Genomic DNA, 18,492 nt, shown 5'->3' with positions numbered 1-18,492 from the left:
GCAGGATCGCGGACCCATTAAAGTGAATGGGTCCGCGATCCGATGCGGCTGACCTACGGCCGGCGATCGTGCATTGCGGGCCGCAGCACAGGCACGGGTCACACACGTTCGTGTGAACTCGGCCTTAGCGCTTGTGCAGCAAGTCAGATCCTGGTTCCTGAGCGGGGGAAGCTCATCATATCCACTACTCAGTCACTAAGCACTGGTGCGAAAACACAGGGCTAGACAAGTGAGGGGTAGAGCAAAGAGCATTGCTATTAGTGCTCCAAATAGGTAATTTACATAAATATGAAAATTAATATCTGATAAACTTTTAACCATATAGTGAAAAGAAATATTGTTCAAGATCAATTCTGAAGCACTGATAGCTCCTCTGGCTGGAACCTTGGTTTTAGAGCCACGTTATTAATTTCAATACAATGATGACGACAATCCTGTTGGGAATTGTAGTTTTACAACAGCTGGAGAGCTACAGGTTAGAGACTATTGCTCTAGGCCAGTGTTTCTCAACTCCAGTTTCTCACAACCCCCCAGCATGTTGTTTTCTGGATTTATTTAGTAGTGAGCAGGTGATATCGCTATTGTTAAAGGGTTTCTATCACTTGGTATCACATATTTAGGTGTCAGACACTATCGATCCGCTAGTGTCTGCTCTAACAAACCATCCTAATATGATAGGTTTTGGGGCAGCCGTTTTGCTAAAAAAAGAACTTATATCTATATGCTAATGAGCCTCTAGGTGCTATGGGGGCGTCGTTAGCACCTAGAGGCTCCGTCTACCTTCATAAACTGCCGCCGCCCAGCGCGTCCCTCCAGCCCATCTCCTGCTGAATGCGATCCTCCCCGTGCGCGTCTCTATTCGGCGCATGCGCAGTGAATGTCTGACCGCTTCCCTGCTTAGACATCTCCACTGCGCCTGCGCCGATGACATCATAGTGCTCCGAGGAACAGGCGCAGTGGAGATGTCTGAGCAGGGAAGCGGTCAGACATTCATTGCGCATGCGCCGAACAGAGACGCGCACGGGGAGGATCGCATTCAGCAGGAGATGGGCGGGCTGGAGGGACGCGCTGGGCGGCGGCAGTTTGTGAAGGTAGACGGAGCCTCTAGGTGCTAATGACGCCCCCATAGCACCTAGAGGCTCATTAGCATATAGATATAAGTTCTTTTTTTAGCAAAACGGCTGCCCCAAAACCTATTATATTAGGATGGTTTGTTAGAGCAGACACTGACTAGCGGATCGCTAGTGTCTGACACCTAAATATGTGATACCAAGTGATAGAAACCCTTTAATGCATCAGTTGAGTAGAGAAAAACTGCTTTAAAGGGGTTATCCGAGTTATGGAAAAAAAAATATAACAAAACTCCTCAGGACTTACATATGCATTAGTTAAGCTTGATTTCTTAAGGCTACTTTCACACCTGCGTTTGGTGCGGATCCGTCTGGTATCTGCACAGACGGATCCGCACCTATAATGCAAACGCTTGGATCCGTTCAGAACGGATCCGTTTTGACTTTACATTGAAAGACAATGGGGGACGGATCCGTTTGAAAAATGAGCCATACTGTGTCAACTTCAAACGGATCCGTCCCCATTGACTTGCATTGTAAGTCTGGACGGATCCGTTTGCCTCCGCACGGCCAGGCGGACACCCGAACGCTGCAAGCTGTGTTCAGGTGTCCGCCTGCTGAGCGGAGCGGAGGACAAACGGAGCCAGACTGATGCATTCTGAGCGGATCCGCATCCACTGAGAATGCATTAGGGCTGGACGGATCCGTTCGGGGCCGCTTGTGAGAGCCTTCAAACGGAACTCACAAGCGGAGCCCTGAACGCTAGTGTGAAAGTAGCCTAAGAAAGAAACCCACACTTACACCATTTCATGGTTCTGTTATTGCTGTGTTTACATGCTGAGGGGGCGTATAACAAAGCCTGAGCTCTCCCTTATAAATATTTGTGGGCGTGAACAACCTGACCTTTCCCTCACACTGCTCTGCACATCCTAACTTTGCATAAACCAGTCACATGATCATCTCCCAGCTCACACAGACAGATCATCCTGTCACATTGCAGAAACACAGGCTCTATGTATCTAAGCTCTATGGCAGCTCTGTGTATCTAATATAGCTTAGATAAATATAGGTATCAAATAGCTTAGATACATAAAAGGTGTCATATAGGACACCTATATCTAACTAAGCTATATTACAGCCTTATCTATGTTGACTATACACTATGTAGTCACTGTCCCCCCTATACACACAATGCAGTGTCCCCCACCCCATACACACAATGCAGTGTTCCCTCCCCCCATACACACAATGCAGTGTCCCCCACCCCCCATACACACAATGCAGTGTTCCCCCCCCCCCCCATACACACAATGCAGTGTTCCCTCCCCCCCATACACACAATGCAGTGTTCCCTCCCCCCTATACACACAATACAGTGTTTCCTCCCCCCATACACACAATACAGTGTTTCCTCCCCCCATACACACAATACAGTGTTCCCTTCCCCCCCCCATACACACAATACAGTGTTCCCCCCCCCCCATACACACAATAGTGTTCCCTCCCCCCCCATACACACAATACAGTGTTCCCTCCCCCCCATACACACAATACAGTGTTCCCTCCCCCCCATACACACAATACAGTGTTCCCTCCCCCCCATACACACAATACAGTGTTCCCTCCCCCCCATACACACAATACAGTGTTCCCTCCCCCCCCATACACACAATGCAGTGTCCCCTCCCCCCCATACACACAATGCAGTGTCCCCCATACACACAATGCAGTGTTCCCTCCCTCATACACACAATGCAGTGTTCCCTTACCCCCATACACACAATGCAGTGTCCCCCACCCCCCCATACACACAATGCAGTGTTCCCTCACCCCCATACACACAATGCAGTGTTCCCTCCCCCCATACACACAATGCAGTGTCCCCTCCCTCCATACACACAATGCAGTGTCCCCCACCCCCCATACACACAATGCAGTGTTCCCTCCCCCCCATACACACAATGCAGTGTCCCCCACCCCATACACACAATGCAGTCACCCCCACCCCATGCAGTGACTTCACTGCTGGGACTCCGATCGGAACTGCCCACTGCCACCAATGATTAATACTGGGGAGGGTTTGAGTTACCATAGGGGGCAGATCAAAGGCTGAGGGGGCAGATCAGAGGCTGGTGGGGGGGGGCAGATCAGAGGCTGGTGGGGGGGGGGGGCAGATCAGAGGCTGGTGGGGGGGGGCAGACCAGAGGCTGGTGGGGGGGGGGGGGCAGATCAGAGGCTGGTGGGGGGGGCAGATCAGAGGCTGGTGGGGGGGGGGCAGATCAGAGGCTGGGGAAAGGGGCACATGAGAGGCTGGGGGGCACATGAGAGGCTGGCTGCCATGGTCAGCTCCCTGCTGTTGTGTGCACAAAGCACAGGGCAGCAGGGAGAGTGTAAAGTCCTATTCACCCTAATAGAGCTCTATTAGGGTGAATATGACAAGAGTTCTAGCCCTTAAGGAGGCTAATAGTTATTAAATAAAAAGTAAAAAAAAAAAGTTTAAACACCACCCACCCCCCCCCCCCCCCAATATAGAAAACAATATATCGCAATATATATTGCATATCGCACATGCTTAAAATTATATCGCAATATAAATTTTAGGCCATATCGCCCACCTCTAATGCATTGCCCCCCCCACCCCTCCATACACACAATATACACACTGCAGTCACCCCCACCACATACACACAATGCAGTGTCCCCCACCTTCCTCTTCCTGGGAAACCTAAGAGCCCAGGCAGAAGCACATGTCTTTACGGTGTAAACTGCAGGGAGGGCGGTTCTTTCATCTGATTGGCTGTCCTGACTTGCCTCGTCTCTTTTATTGGCCGAGCTGCTTGTCCTTCATTCCTGCTCCTGGATCACAGAAATACAGTGAGTGGCAGCCCTTTCCTTATCAGAGCTCTCCTGTTAACTCTTTCAGTGCAATATAGGAGCTTCTGTTTTGCACAGTACTATCGGCCATGTGTATGGTAATGACAGCCCTGCTTCTCTATTGTTCTGATAATGAGATCGCAGCAGCCAGATACAGGGAGAGAGGGGGAGGGCACCAAAGGCTCTGACGTCTCGTTTACAGAGCTGGGCCACTCCCTCAAGCAGGGAGAAGCTTGTAAACGAGAAGTCAGTGCCAGAGAAGGGTTGATGACGTCGGGGGTCACATGACCCAAATCAGCAGTGTGGAAACAGCACAAAATCAATAAAGTGAGTACATTAGAAATGTATCTTTAATAATGTATAAAGCAGCCCTAACACATTTTTTTAAGTCGGATAACCCCTTTAAGTTATGCTAGGTATTACATATTATGAAATAAGCTTTACAGCAAACTTTTTTGAACTTTTTTTTTTTAAAGTGTGACATCTCTGGAATCACTTACCAGAAAAAGAGCGAGCCTTGCAATCTAACCTTGTTTTCCCAATGCTGCCTGGTGCAGCAAATAAATGTAATACCAGATTTGGAGGAAATTTACATCACTATGTTCATTTTTTTTTTTTTTAAGTAGAACTGAAACATAGTAACAGTTAAAGGGTCACTGAGCTTTCACAAGTCTTTTGATAATGTCAAAGCAACATATCAAAGGTTTTGAGTGCCAAGAACGAAAAGAAAAAGCGCTCGTTCTCTCCTCACTGCAGAACATAGAAACGAGATGGGCCAATATACTCTCTATTGAGTCCACCTCTCTTCCAGCTAGGACAGAGAAAGCACTATGTAATGGTTTCTCTCCCCTCAGTCTAGCGAAAGGTGGAAGTCTTGGCACTTGATCTCACCAATCAAAACAATTGATGTGTCGCTACGGCATGTCGAAAGCTTTAAAAATACTGTGGCAAAGTGCAATGAGCAAGCAAATGCTGCATTGAATTTTGACAGTACGGAGATTGGTTTGCTCACAATATACAACACTTCTCAGTTTTGGTGGGAACCTGCACACAAAAGTCAGAAGAAGCAAAAAATTGAAGCAATAGGCCACTTTGATGTGGATGTTTATTTTTCAAAACCTCAAGAAAGATTTTGATCCTTTAAAATAAGATTGTACTCTTGATGTCAGCATTTTCTAAACCATATTTTAGAGAAATACAGTTCATTAGGCTCTAAAAGTAGGGAAACAGAATGCGGATGAATAAATTAGACGTTTGATGAAACTATAACCAATCTGTATGTTGTGCACTGTGAAGAACCAAGGAATGAGTAACAAATCCCTTCCCCTAACCAGGCAGCTGTTTGGGGTGGTAACATTGGACACATATACTGTAACACAATGCACCATGTTGGAGACTCTGGTGGTCTGTATAAAAGCCAGGCTTCATACAGTACATTTATTAGATGGAGCTGATAATCCTTCCGATTTGCTTTAGTCATCCAAGAAAAAGTAGTTTCCACTCTTTTTCTGATCCACATCCTAAAACAGAAACAAAAACTAAAGTCACCAATAGGACAAAAATAAATAAAAGATCAACAACATTTTCTGCACTGAAGTTTTGGCGATGTGCACTCACTTTAGGGTTGCACCGGGTATCGAAATATCGATACCCAATCGATACTTTTGTACCAGTATCGATTCAATACCGGGATTTGCCATTTACCGATACTAGGCTGCACTAATGCGCAACCTAGTATCAGAGAACATGGAGCGCGCTGCTCTCAGCGGGCGCCATGTTCTCTCAGCAGCACAGGGGAGAAGGAGTCACTCTCTCCCTCCCCCCTGCTGCCATCAATGAACACCGAGGGGAAGAGCTGTGGCCACTGCACCACCAATGAGAAGTTAACTCATTAATACAAATACAGGAGGTGGGTGCCGGGAGCAGAAACACATAGCCGACACCCGAACTCTATGACTGGGAGCTGCGATCAGCGGCAGTTAACCCCATAGGGTTGTTTCTGCCGCCGGAACCCGCCTCCTGTATTTGTATTAATGGTTTAAAAACATTGGTGGCGCAGTGCACTCCCCCCCCCCCAAACCTCCCCAGTATTAAATTATTGCTGGTGCAGTGTGCCCCCCAAGCCCTCCAGTATTAAATCATTGGTGGCGCAGTGCATCCCCCCCAGTATTAAATCATTGGTGACAGTGGCCACAGGGTCCCCTCCACCCTCTTTTAGTCACCTTGTCCCCCCAAAAAATAGGATAGGACTGTTCTATTATGGGCCGGACGTTCCATAAAATGCGTAATGCACGCAGCTTTTTTGGTGTTTTATTTTTTTCGCGTGGTATCGAGTATCCCAATACTTCTTTATGGTATTGAAAGCGAATCAAAATTTTGGTATGGTGACAACCCTAGTTGTCTTTGAACTAGTGTAGTATTCTAACATAATCCCAGCTCTCAATGAGGCGGTCCTATCCATGACTGACAGCTATCTCTGTATACACAGTCATAGAGGGAAGGCTGTCAATCTCTGATAGGATCCTTAACTTCAAAAGCCCAGAATTAGCAGTAATTTAAATGAATGAAATTACAAGTTTTCCTGAATTTTTTCCCATAACGGCTCATGCACACAAACGTATTTTCTTTCCTCGTTCGCAAAAAAACCCGAAAGTTACTCCATGTGCATTTTGGGTCCGCAAAAAAACACAAAAAACATGAAAGTTACTCAGTGTGCATTCTGTTTCCGTATTTCCTTTCCGCAAAAAAATAAAACATTTCCTATTATTGTCCGCATTACGGACAAGGATAGGACTGTTCTATTAGGAGACAGCTTTTCCATTCGGCAAAATACAGAATGCACACAGACGTTATCTGTATTTTTTGCGGACCGCAAAAAACATATGGTCGTGTGCATGAGCACTGACACTATATATCAATCTGCTCAGTTCATCCTGCTCTATAACACGCTGCCTGTTGCTATTTTTGCATTTTCATGGTGACAGAATCCACTGTGGTCACTACAAATTCTATTATAATGTTCCCTATTTATAAAGCCAGAGACGAGTATTATGTCAGTTTACTTCAACAGACTCAATGTCTTGCTGAGACACACAATATTATAAAGGTTAATTCACACGACCATATCAGTTTATGTGGACCGCAAACAGGAAGGTTCGGCCCTATGAAAGAAATGCCTATTCTTGTCCGCAAAACAGACAAGAATAGGACATGCTCTATCTTTTTTGCAGGGCCGCAGAACTGAAGTGCGGATGCGGAAAAGCACACAGTCTGCTGTCCACATCTTTTGCGACCCATTAAAACAAATGGGTCCGCATCTGCTCCGCAGAAAAATATGCCTGAATAATCCCCAACGCTGTGCGATCCTGTCACGGGAGCAGAGGTCAGAACCGGAAAGCACATTTTTCTCACACTGAACTCTCATCTGGGTCTGGCCTAAAGCTTCTTCTGGTCAGGAAATGATGGCACAAAGAAACGTTTCTACAATATGGACTTGACCCAGCACCTTCAGTATTCTTACCTTTATAGAATTATGCTTGTTTATTCTTGGTCTGTAATTGTTAGGATCTCTCCTAAATGTGATTTCCAGCTGAGACAAAAACTTGTTCATTCCAGCAAGAAGAGTTTGAGGGCTGTAAAAGAGAATGTACATTTCACGTTTAAAAGCAAACATTAAGAAAAAAAAAATGGATGTGAAACAGTAAAATAAATAAATGTTACCTGTTTGCCACAGTGTCTCTAGAAGGAATACCATCGAAAACAATGACACGGTCAGCGAGATAAGTGGCCATAATAAAATCGTGCTCCACAATAAAGGCTGTCTTCTTGGCGTGAAGTATAAATCTACAAAAAAGACATTCAGCAACTAAGTGGCAGCTCCAAACCTTTGGAAAGGGCACCTTTTTTGGTTTACACCTTTCAAATATCATTTGTAACACTAAATTATCGATTACCTTTTAATGACTCTGGCAGCTGTGAGACGCTGTTCAGAATCAAGATATGCTGAAGGCTCATCAATGAGGTACACGTCTGCAGGTTTACCGAGACACAGAGCTAAAGCCACTCGCTGTAACTCTCCCCCAGACAAAGTCTGAATCTGTTAGATCATATTAATGGAAACATTAGCTTCTGAAATGGGCTGTCCGGTGTGAAGTATCAAATCTGTTCCTCCTTCCCATTTCTTTTTTTTTTTTTTTTTTAGCAAAACGAGAAGCACACAGCTGAATTCAAAAATAAATAATTACCTCTTGATCAATAATATTTTCAATCTGCATTGGTTTCATTACATCTGTAACAAACTGAGGATGCGTGTAGGCGTCTCTGATCTTTTCATGCAGCAACTGACGGACTGATCCCTATTTAAAGAAATAAATCAGTAAAATGACGACAGTGCATCACTAGCATGTTACAGTATCTAGATAAACATATACGGGGTACTATACAGATCACTGCCAACAACAAATCCCATATAAAAAAAACAGTTAATTTCTCCTTAAAAAAATCACAACAGATAAGCCAGGAAAGCCCCTAATAAAACTTAACATTAATTTAAAAAATATACTACTCGATCAAAATCACAGAATTGCCCTGTGAAAATGATAGCAATGTACTGTGACAGTATAGCAGAGTAAACAGGCATAATTATGACGTGGACAGATGTGGCCACTATGCCATACAAGTCAGGTGGCCTGTCCTATGCTTGAAGATAGATATGAAATGACCGCCTCCATATAATCAGGATGCCATCGTTTTCTTTCATCCCCTGAAGAACCATACAGCTGAATTAGGAAAACACATTGGGGAACTAATTGAAGAATCATCAGGGCCACATAGGTGATAGTAACTAGATTTTGTACTAAACGTAACATGTTTCTCTTCCGTTTATTGGGGGACACATGCTTGAACATGGGTATAGCTGTTGCCGCTAGGAGGTGGACACTAAGCACACAAAGTGTAAGCTCCTCCCCTTCAGCTATACCCTTCCTACAGGGACTAAGCTAAATCAGTTAGTGCAAAAGTAGTAGGAGAAGCAACACAAAAAAAAAAAAAAAAAAAAAAAAAAAAAAATCACACTATGTACCCGGAACCAAACAGGCCCGAAAGGGCCCATCAATAAAATAATGGGTGGAACTGTCCCCCCTTCCCCATTGAACGGAAGAGAAATGGATTTTACGGATAGTACAAAATCTAGTTTTCTCATTCGTATCATTGGGGGACACAGGCTTGACCATAGGGTGGGCATAACAAGCAACCCCCCCGTCAGAGAACCGCCGTCTGCAAAACTCTACGTCCCAGAGAAGCGTCAGCAGACGCAAAGGTGTGTACTCTATAAAACTTGGAAAAAGCATGCAAAGACGACCAGGTAGCCGCCTTGCACACTTGAAGGGCCGAAGCCCTGTGATGCACCGCCCAAGAGGCCCCCATTGCCTGAGCCGAATGAGCAGTCACCCGGAAGTGTGGTGCCCGGTCCTTAACACGGTACGCTTCCACAATGGCTAAACCAATCCATTGGGAAATGTAAGTCTTCAACGCTGCCAGCCCTCATATCGGCCCCTCTGGAATCACGAACAGGGAATCCGTCCGCCGGAAAGATGCCGCCTGGGACAGATAGACTCGAACGGCTTGTACCAAATCCAGGGTATGGAGAGACTGCTCCAGAGGATGAAACGGGCCCGGAAAAAATGAAGGGAGAATAATCTCATTTATAGATGGAATGCCGACACCACCTTCGGCAGGAAGGACGAAACAGGGCGAAGGACCACCTAATCCTGATGAAGGATCAGAAAAGGCGACAGACATGAAAGAGCCGCGAGTTCAGACACCCTACGGATGGACGTGATTGCCACCAAAAACGCCACCTTGTAAGATAGGAAGCAAATCGACAACTGCTGCAAGGGCTCAAACGGAGAAGACTGGAGAGAGTTGAGCACTAGATTAAGATCCCAAAGATCCAACGGAGGCCGAAAAGGGGGAGCAGCATGTGCCACCTCCTGCAGAAAGGTCCGAACCGCTGAAAGTGAAGCCAAATTTCGCTGAAAAAGAACAGAGAGAGCAGACACTTGCCCTTTAAGGGAGCTGAGAGCCAGGCCCAAGTCCATGCCCGACTGCAGGAAAGCCAAGAGTCGTGGTAGAGAGAACTGAACAGAAGGCAGCTGATGCCGCTTGCACCAACTAAAGTAGGACTTCCAGGTCCGGTGGTAGATTCTAGACGACGGCTTCCTGGTCCAAAATAAATAAATAAATAAATAAATAAATAAAATCGAGCCTTCAGTATGGCGACTTCAACAGCCATGCCGTTAAATGTAGCGACCCTAAATTCGGGTTGAAGATCGGCCTCTGCGACAGAAGGTCCTCCCGAAGAGGAAGACGCCAGGGTTCGTCGGCGAGAAGGGCGACTAGAGACGGGTGCCACACCTGGCGCGGCCAACCTGGGGCCACGACCTGACCTTCCGGAGGAGACGCGGAATGAGAGGAAGAGGCGGGAACACGTAAGGAAACGTGAACAGACTCCATAGAATCACCAGCGCGTCGCACACCAAGGCCATGGGGTCCCTTGACCTCACAACGAAGTCCTTTACCTTTTTCTTGAAGCGGAAGGCCATGAGATCCACATCCGGTCACCCCCACCGCGGGCAGATGGCTCGAAAGACCTGCATGTGAAGATCGAGACGCTCCCGGCTGAGAAAGTCTGCGATCCAGTTGTCGACACCGGGGATGTGAACTGCCGAAAGATGTTTTTCCGCCCAGCTGAGAATTAGCGCCGTCTCCACCATAGCTGCCGGGCTCCGCCCTGGTGATTGAGGTACGCCACCGCCGTGGAGTTGTCGGACTGAACCCAAACCGGATAACCCCTGAGATGGTCGGCCCAATGCCGCAGAAAGCGATTGGAAGGGAGTCTTCCTCGTGTGACCATACTCCTTGAACCGAGATTTTCCAACACCCCCTCCCCTCCAACCCCAGAGGCTTACATCCATCGTTAACACCTTAGAAGAGGAAGGAAAGAGCGGCCTAACGTCAAGATCGGAGAGACCAACCACCATCTGAGGGCCCAGCGCATCGGGGCCGGGAGACGCATGGGCCGATCCAAGGAGGCTGGGGAGCGTTTCCAGCTGGACAGAATGGCTCGCTGAAGCGCTCTGATATGAAATTGAGCATAAGGAACTGCTTCGAAGGCAGAGACCATGTGACCCAGTGCCGGCAAAGAGGAGGGCCGTCAGGGTCCGCTTTAAAGCATTATCTGCCGCCCAGCAGGGGAGCCATAGGGTACGGCGAATAGCCACCAACAGGGCTGACGAACGAGCCAAAAGACTGGCCGAGTCCAAAGATGCTTCACAAATATACTCACTGGCGTAAGAGAGCTGCAGGGTCATATCTGCAAGTTTCCACGTGCCCACTCCCCCATAGCCTTGCTCACCCATGTAGAGGCAAATACCGGCTGCAGTGCTGTGCCCACTGCCTCAAAAGGCAGATTTTGCAAACGCTTCCAGCTTCTTATCTCTGATATCAGAGAAAGAAGTCCCATCCGCCATTGGCAAGGTAGTATGCTTAGCCAAGCGGGAAACTGGCGGGTCCACTATAGGCGAGGACGACCATTTTTTAGTTAAATCCTCTGGAAAAGAATATTCAAGCGTTTTGGCAAGGTGTGAGCAACCGGACCTTCTAATGGAAAACCCTGAGCTGGCAGACGACTGTGTGGGATCCCTCAACCTGCAACGTCTCGATAACCGCCGTAATAAGATTGTTCTCCATGGAGAACAGTTTGGAGACCACATCCTCATCTGACCCCCCTCCTCAGAACATGCCTCTTCCACTGAGGACACTTCGGAGTGAGACAGGGGAGGCCGAGGAAATGGGAGACAGACACCCTTTTGGGGAAGGATGTTCTGGCCCGTTTCGCGGGACGGCCGTAATAGGCATGAGCCCATTCTGGTTCTACAATAGGCTGGGCAGCAGGAACCATCGGGTCCGGGGCTGAGCCACTTGAATGAGGGGATGGACATTTTGAGCGACAAGACGCACAGGCAAAATGATGCACCGAAGGGACCGCCTGCTTCGGGACCTGGGGTCTGGGCTCAGACATAATGACAACCCTAACGCCTAAGTGAGGAAGAGGGGAAGGTTAGGCCCTGTAAGAAGGGACAAACCCCACTTACCCAGCCTGTGTCCCTCAAAGCAGCCAGACAAGCTCGTCAGTGTCCCGCCAGGTGATTCAAATCACGGAAGTGGGGGCTGTCGGAGTGGAGTCTGGGAAAACACAAGCCCCGCCCCCAAAAATATGTCTGCCCTCATTGCCAGCCCTCCCTCTCTGGCCCCTATGAGCCTCCCGCCCCCCACATCCCTGGCCGACCAAAGACACCGGCCGGGAAAAAAATAAGCTGGGGGAAACACACACACACACACACACACACACAGGGAGTGCAGAATTATTAGGCAAGTTGTATTTTTGAGGATTAATTTTATTATTGAACAACAACCATGTTCTCAATGAACCCAAAAAACTCATTAATATCAAAGTTGAATATTTTTGGAAGTAGTTTTTAGTTTTAGCTATTTTAGGGGGATGTGTGTGTGTGCAGGTGACTATTACTGTGCATAATTATTAGGCAACTTAACAAAAAACAAATATATACCCATTTCAATTATTTATTTTTACCAGTGAAACCAATATAACATCTCAACATTCACAAATATACATTTCTGACATTCAAAAACAAAACAAAAACAAATCAGTGACCAATATAGCCACCTTTCTTTGCAAGGACACTCAAAAGCCTGCCATCCATGGATTCTGTCAGTGTTTTGATCTGTTCACCATCAACATTGCGTGCAGCAGCAACCACAGCCTCCCAGACACTGTTCAGAGAGGTGTACTGTTTTCCCTCCTTGTAAATCTCACATTTGATGATGGACCACAGGTTCTCAATGGGGTTCAGATCAGGTGAACAAGGAGGCCATGTCATTAGATTTTCTTCTTTTATACCCTTTCTTGCCAGCCACGCTGTGGAGTACTTGGACGCGTGTGATGGAGCATTGTCCTGCATGAAAATCATGTTTTTCTTGAAGGATGCAGACTTCTTCCTGTACCACTGCTTGAAGAAGGTGTCTTCCAGAAACTGGCAGTAGGACTGGGAGTTGAGCTTGACTCCATCCTCAACCCGAAAAGGCCCCACAAGCTCATCTTTGATGATACCAGCCCAAACCAGTACTCCACCTCCACCTTGCTGGCGTCTGAGTCGGACTGGAGCTCTCTGCCCTTTACCAATCCAGCCACGGGCCCATCAAGACTCACTCTCATTTCATCAGTCCATAAAACCTTAGAAAAATCAGTCTTGAGATATTTCTTGGCCCAGTCTTGACGTTTCAGCTTGTGTGTCTTGTTCAGTGGTGGTCGTCTTTCAGCCTTTCTTACCTTGGCCATGTCTCTGAGTATTGCACACCTTGTGCTTTTGGGCACTCCAGTGATGTTGCAGCTCTGAAATATGGCCAAACTGGTGGCAAGTGGCATCTTGGCAGCTGCACGCTTGACTTTTCTCAGTTCATGGGCAGTTATTTTGCGCCTTGGTTTTTCCACACGCTTCTTGCGACCCTGTTGACTATTTTGAATGAAACGCTTGATTGTTCGATGATCACGCTTCAGAAGCTTTGCAATTTTAAGAGTGCTGCATCCCTCTGCAAGATATCTCACTATTTTTGACTTTTCTGAGCCTGTCAAGTCCTTCTTTTGACCCATTTTGCCAAAGGAAAGGAAGTTGCCTAATAATTATGCACACCTAATATAGGGTGTTGATGTCATTAGACCACACCCCTTCTCGTTACAGAGATGCACATCACCTAATATGCTTAATTGGTAGTAGGCTTTCGAGCCTATACAGCTTGGAGTAAGACAACATGCATAAAGAGGATGATGTGGTCAAAATACTCATTTGCCTAATAATTCTGCACGCAGTGTACATACACACACACACACCTGTCCGGCGTCTTTTGCCCCCTCACTCCAGCCGGATCACCACCTTTGGTGTACGGCCCCTTGGGGAGGTACGCTACACCGGGACAGAGGGGACTTACGGTGGACGGCTGTGGTGATCCGAACGCTGGCCGGAAACTGAGGTTTTGTGGGAACCTCTGGTCCTCCTTTGCTTCTGGAGAACGGGAAGGAGCAGGGGGCTTAGGAGACCCCCTGGTCTCCCGTCTCCTGGGTGGGAGGCCAGGCAGTTTAACAGACAGCCTGAAACTCTGCTAGAAAAAAAGGAAAAACTAAAAAAGAATGAAATGCAGCAGACCTGCAACACAGATTTAGCTTAGTCCCTATAGGAAGGGTATAGCTGAAGGGGAGGAGCTTACACTTTGTGTGCTTAGTGTCCGCCTCCTAGCGGCAACAGCTATACCCATGTTCAAGCCTGTGTTCCCTAATGATGCGGATGAGAAAAGGGGTTTAGGCACCGAGAGGGCAGGTGCTCTGCTTGTAGGTAGGGGTAGCCACAGGGGCACAATAGGGTGAGAATCTGATATGGTCCCAACTTCAAGGTGGCGTCATTTGTTCAAGAAGCACAAGTCTCAGAACTTTGAGTAGGACGACCCACATGATTTGTATGACATAGTGGTGACCTCCATTTATGTAATGATTATGTCTGTTTACTCTGCTATACTGTCACCCTAAGAACTGTATTAGACCCGCATAGGGTCGGCCAGGCCATCTCTAACAAGCATTCGTAGGAACACTCGTCAGCGATGATCAGCCTGTGTAAAAGTGTGGCCGATTTCTTGATGAACGAGCGAACATCACGCAATCACATTTTGGATGCAAGCTAAAATGTCATCATTGGCCAGCGGCAGATCGTGCTGTCTAATCACGCACTGCTGCCGGCAAATAATTCTGTATGGGGACAAGCAATTGCATTAGTGATCGCTCCTCCCCCATCACTACTTCACTCGATCAGGCGATTGACAGGAAGAAACACTTCCTTCACAACAATCTTAATGCCCATCTGCAAGTTGTTGGCAGTGATCTGCATCATTAACATAGTTGTGCCATGACTATACTTGAAGATTAAAAAAATAAATAAATAAAATTATACACCTCCCCAACCAGTGACTAGCTTAGGGCTCTTTCACACTTGCGTTGTTCTTTTCCGGCATAGAGTTCCGTCGTCGGGGCTCTATGCCGGAAGAATCCTGATCAGGATTATCCCCATGCATTCTGAATGGAGAGAAAACCGTTCAGGATGCATCAGGATGTCTTCAGTTCCGGAACGGAACGTTTTTTGGCTGGAGAAAATACCGCAGCATGCTGCGCTTTTTGCTCCGGTCAAAAATCCAGAACACTTGCCGCAAGGCCGGATCCGGAATTAATGCCCATTAAAAAGCATTAATCCGGATCCGGCCTTAAGCTAAACGTCGTTTCGGCGCATTACCGGATCCGACGTTTAGCTTTTTCTGAATGGTTACCATGGCTCCCAGGACACAAAAGTCCTGTTTGCCATGGTAAAGTGTAGTGGGGAGTGGGGGAGCAGTATACTTACCGTCCGTGCGGCTCCCAGGGCGCTTCAGAGTGACGTCAGGGTGCCCCACGCGCATGGATGACGTGATCACATGGATCACGTCATCCATGCGCATGGGGCACTCTGACGTCATTCTGGAGCGCCCCGGGAGCCGCACGGACGGTAAGTATACTGCTCCCTACTACTACTATGGCAGCCAGGACTTTAATAGCGTCCTGGGTGCCATAGTAACACTAAACGCATTTTGAAGACGGATCCGTCTTCAAATGCTTTCAGTTCACTTGCGTTGTTAAGGATCCGGCGGGCACCTCCGCCAAATGGAGTGCACGACGGATCCGGACAACGCAAGTGTGAAAGAGCCCTTAAAATGCCAGTGCTTACAGAAATTTCCAATTATGTCATAAACAGCCATCCATGTTAGGCATCCGAGATATACGGTCCGTGAGCGGGTCATATATCCCGGAGCGGCATTGATCGTGCGCACGGGAACACACAGCGTCATAGGTTACAATGATGCTGTGCACATCGGGCTTTATACCTAGATTCATGGAAGCAGGACAAAGACATGTCATGTCGACGTCTCTAATTAATTTACTTACTAATGATTTTGGACTGATTTTCTGTGGTTTGTAGCTCACATTAAGAACTGGTACGTCACCTGCAACATAAAAATGGTAATCTCAGATATTGGCTCTCTGAGGTGTTTTCTGGATTAAAAAGAAATGACAAACTACTGTATACTGTCACAAGCCCATATTTTTATAATGTAAAGTATCGGCTATGTTGAGCAACAACGTGATTAAAAACGAAAAAAGCTCTAAAAATTTTTTTTTTTACCCCCTTCATCAGGCTTCAGTCTGCCAGCCAACATACGGATAAATGTCGTTTTTCCAGTTCCTGTAGTAATAAATGAAAAACCATTAGCAACTGAAAGTAACAGAAACGTATGTAAAAGTAAGAATTTTATTTACTTCATGTATGGCTTGCAATTACCATATTCATCATAAGGATTAGAAACTATATAAAACAGAGTATGTGTCTTTGAACCAGAGGCAGAGACTAATGAAAAATGTATCATTCCCCCGCGCCTTTCTTTGACATTAAAGTAGCAAAACCCTGCTTTTGTGACTTTTTAAACGCCATTGTGACTTTAGTTGCAACTGTCATTTTTACGGCAGTCTCGTAGTTTCCAAAAACTGGGGCCATCAGTCAGAAACTGATGTAAATAATAGCTGAAGTCTATGGCAGCTCCGAACTGACGTCGATTTCAGACAGGCACACAGACTTCTGGAGGAACCATGTAATTTGTGATGAGGTCAGTGCCTCGTCATAAATTAAATGCCTCCTCCAGCAGCACACGCCACATAAATGGCATAGCACACAACGGATCAGTGATGTATTTATAAAGCAATTAAGAGGTTTTTTTATTCATTTTATATAGCCCCCTGCTCTGCTCCCATTTATTTTTCTGAGTGAATAGAGCTGAGCTGCAATATAAGGCACAGTCCACATAAGTAGCAGGAATTAGGTGTTACTCCCATTTATTACTGTTTTTGTTCACTACTTATGCAATTTGCTGACTTGAACCCGCTTTTTACAGAATACACAGCAGAGAAGATGCCAAGTGTGAACATAACATTTGCACATATATTGCTCACCATTCTCTCCCAACATGACCATGATTTCAGAGTCTGTGAACTCGCCAGAAACAATCCTCAGCTGGAACTCTCCCATCAGTTTCCTCATGGATGGATACTTGTACATACACATCTTCTTAATCTCTTCTTCATTGGCAGTTTCAGCTACCTTGAATACCAAAGAGCAGTCTCTGAATCTTAAATTTTCAGTTGGAACGTAGCCATCCAAGAAGATGTTGATGCCTGGTAGAAAGCAGAAATATTAGATACCCAAACATTGGGTAACCATTAATACAATTGCTATATATAGCTGTGCATTCAAATACACACGATACTACTGCTTGTAGAAACCTACCTTCTCTGACGCTGAAAGGCATAGTGACTACGCCGTAAGCACTTGGAACACCATACAAGCAGCAAATGAAGTCCGAAAGATAATCCAGGACACTCAGATCGTGTTCCACAACAATAATGTAACTGAAAAGCAGAAACTGTTTTCAATGTCTAAAAGTATAATATACAGAAAATCATGCATCATGGGGGTAAAAGAATTATATTTTAAATTAATTACATTGTAAACGGGTTGTGCAACAATCAAATATTAATTCACTCTGGTCTATCAGGGAAAAACAGAAAAAGGGCTATGATTGGTTTTAAAAAGTGATTATGTGCTTGTATATTGCTTTTATTTAAATAGTGCTGACATTCTGCTGTGCTCTACAGACATCACCATCACTTGCTTTCTCCAGTGGAGCTGACAATCTAAGTTCCCTATCAATATGTGGGAGAAAACCCATACAGATGTAGTCCTTGGTTTTGGATTCGAACCTAGGACCCCAGCGCTGCAAGGCACCAGTCCTAACCACTGAGCCACCATTCTGGTTTTGATTCTCTTCCGGAAAGTAAAGCTGTTAAGTCCAGTGCTGAGGAGAAGCCGCTGACGCTTATAGTGCGCCAATTCTCACTGGCTGGCCTGGATCCTGTAGTGTTCACATCACATTTTATCCCACGATTATTGTATGTCATGGAAAAAAATAAAAGGGATGAAAAAAAAAGATACACTCCGCTTTGCCATCCTCCGGAGATCAGTTAAAAAAAGAATGGGACACTATGGTCACCAATACCACTGCATGGCATCCAGCTGAGGCTTCCGTCTAAGGGCTCATTTAGACGACTGTATGTTTGTGTGTGCATCCATGCCGCAATGTTGCGGAACAGATGCGAACACATTCATTTCAATGGTGCCACTAAAGTTGCGGACAGCACAACGCATTCTGTCCGCATCTGTACTTCCATTCCGCGGCCCCGCAAAAAAGATAAAAGCAAGTCCTACTCTTGTCCACAATTGCGGACAAGAATAGGCATTTCTATTAAAATCGGATACGGTCATCTGAATGAGCCCTTATGCACACA

At 46.3% G+C, this 18,492-nt stretch overlaps 1 protein-coding gene across 1 annotated transcript in view; it reads right to left on the bottom strand.

Moving 5' to 3' along the window:
- Positions 1–5,034: 5,034 nt before the first annotated feature.
- ABCE1 (ATP binding cassette subfamily E member 1) overlaps positions 5,035–18,492 on the bottom strand; it is a 36,232-nt gene continuing 22,774 nt past the window's right edge. Inside the window, exons 10-18 of the mRNA XM_040418509.1 lie at positions 17,435–17,556; positions 17,101–17,322; positions 16,280–16,339; positions 16,042–16,100; positions 8,189–8,299; positions 7,898–8,040; positions 7,665–7,787; positions 7,465–7,576; positions 5,035–5,464 (exon numbers count right to left, since the gene is read on the bottom strand). Of these exons, the coding sequence (XP_040274443.1) occupies positions 5,417–5,464; positions 7,465–7,576; positions 7,665–7,787; positions 7,898–8,040; positions 8,189–8,299; positions 16,042–16,100; positions 16,280–16,339; positions 17,101–17,322; positions 17,435–17,556 (1,000 nt within the window). The 3' untranslated portion in view covers positions 5,035–5,416. The remainder of the gene's footprint in view (positions 5,465–7,464; positions 7,577–7,664; positions 7,788–7,897; positions 8,041–8,188; positions 8,300–16,041; positions 16,101–16,279; positions 16,340–17,100; positions 17,323–17,434; positions 17,557–18,492) is intronic.

The sequence above is a fragment of the Bufo bufo genome, chromosome 2, assembly GCF_905171765.1.
Source record: "Bufo bufo chromosome 2, aBufBuf1.1, whole genome shotgun sequence".
NCBI lineage: Eukaryota > Metazoa > Chordata > Amphibia > Anura > Bufonidae > Bufo > Bufo bufo.
Note: the sequence above shows the minus strand (reverse complement) of the source record. Positions and strands in the feature narration are given on the sequence as shown.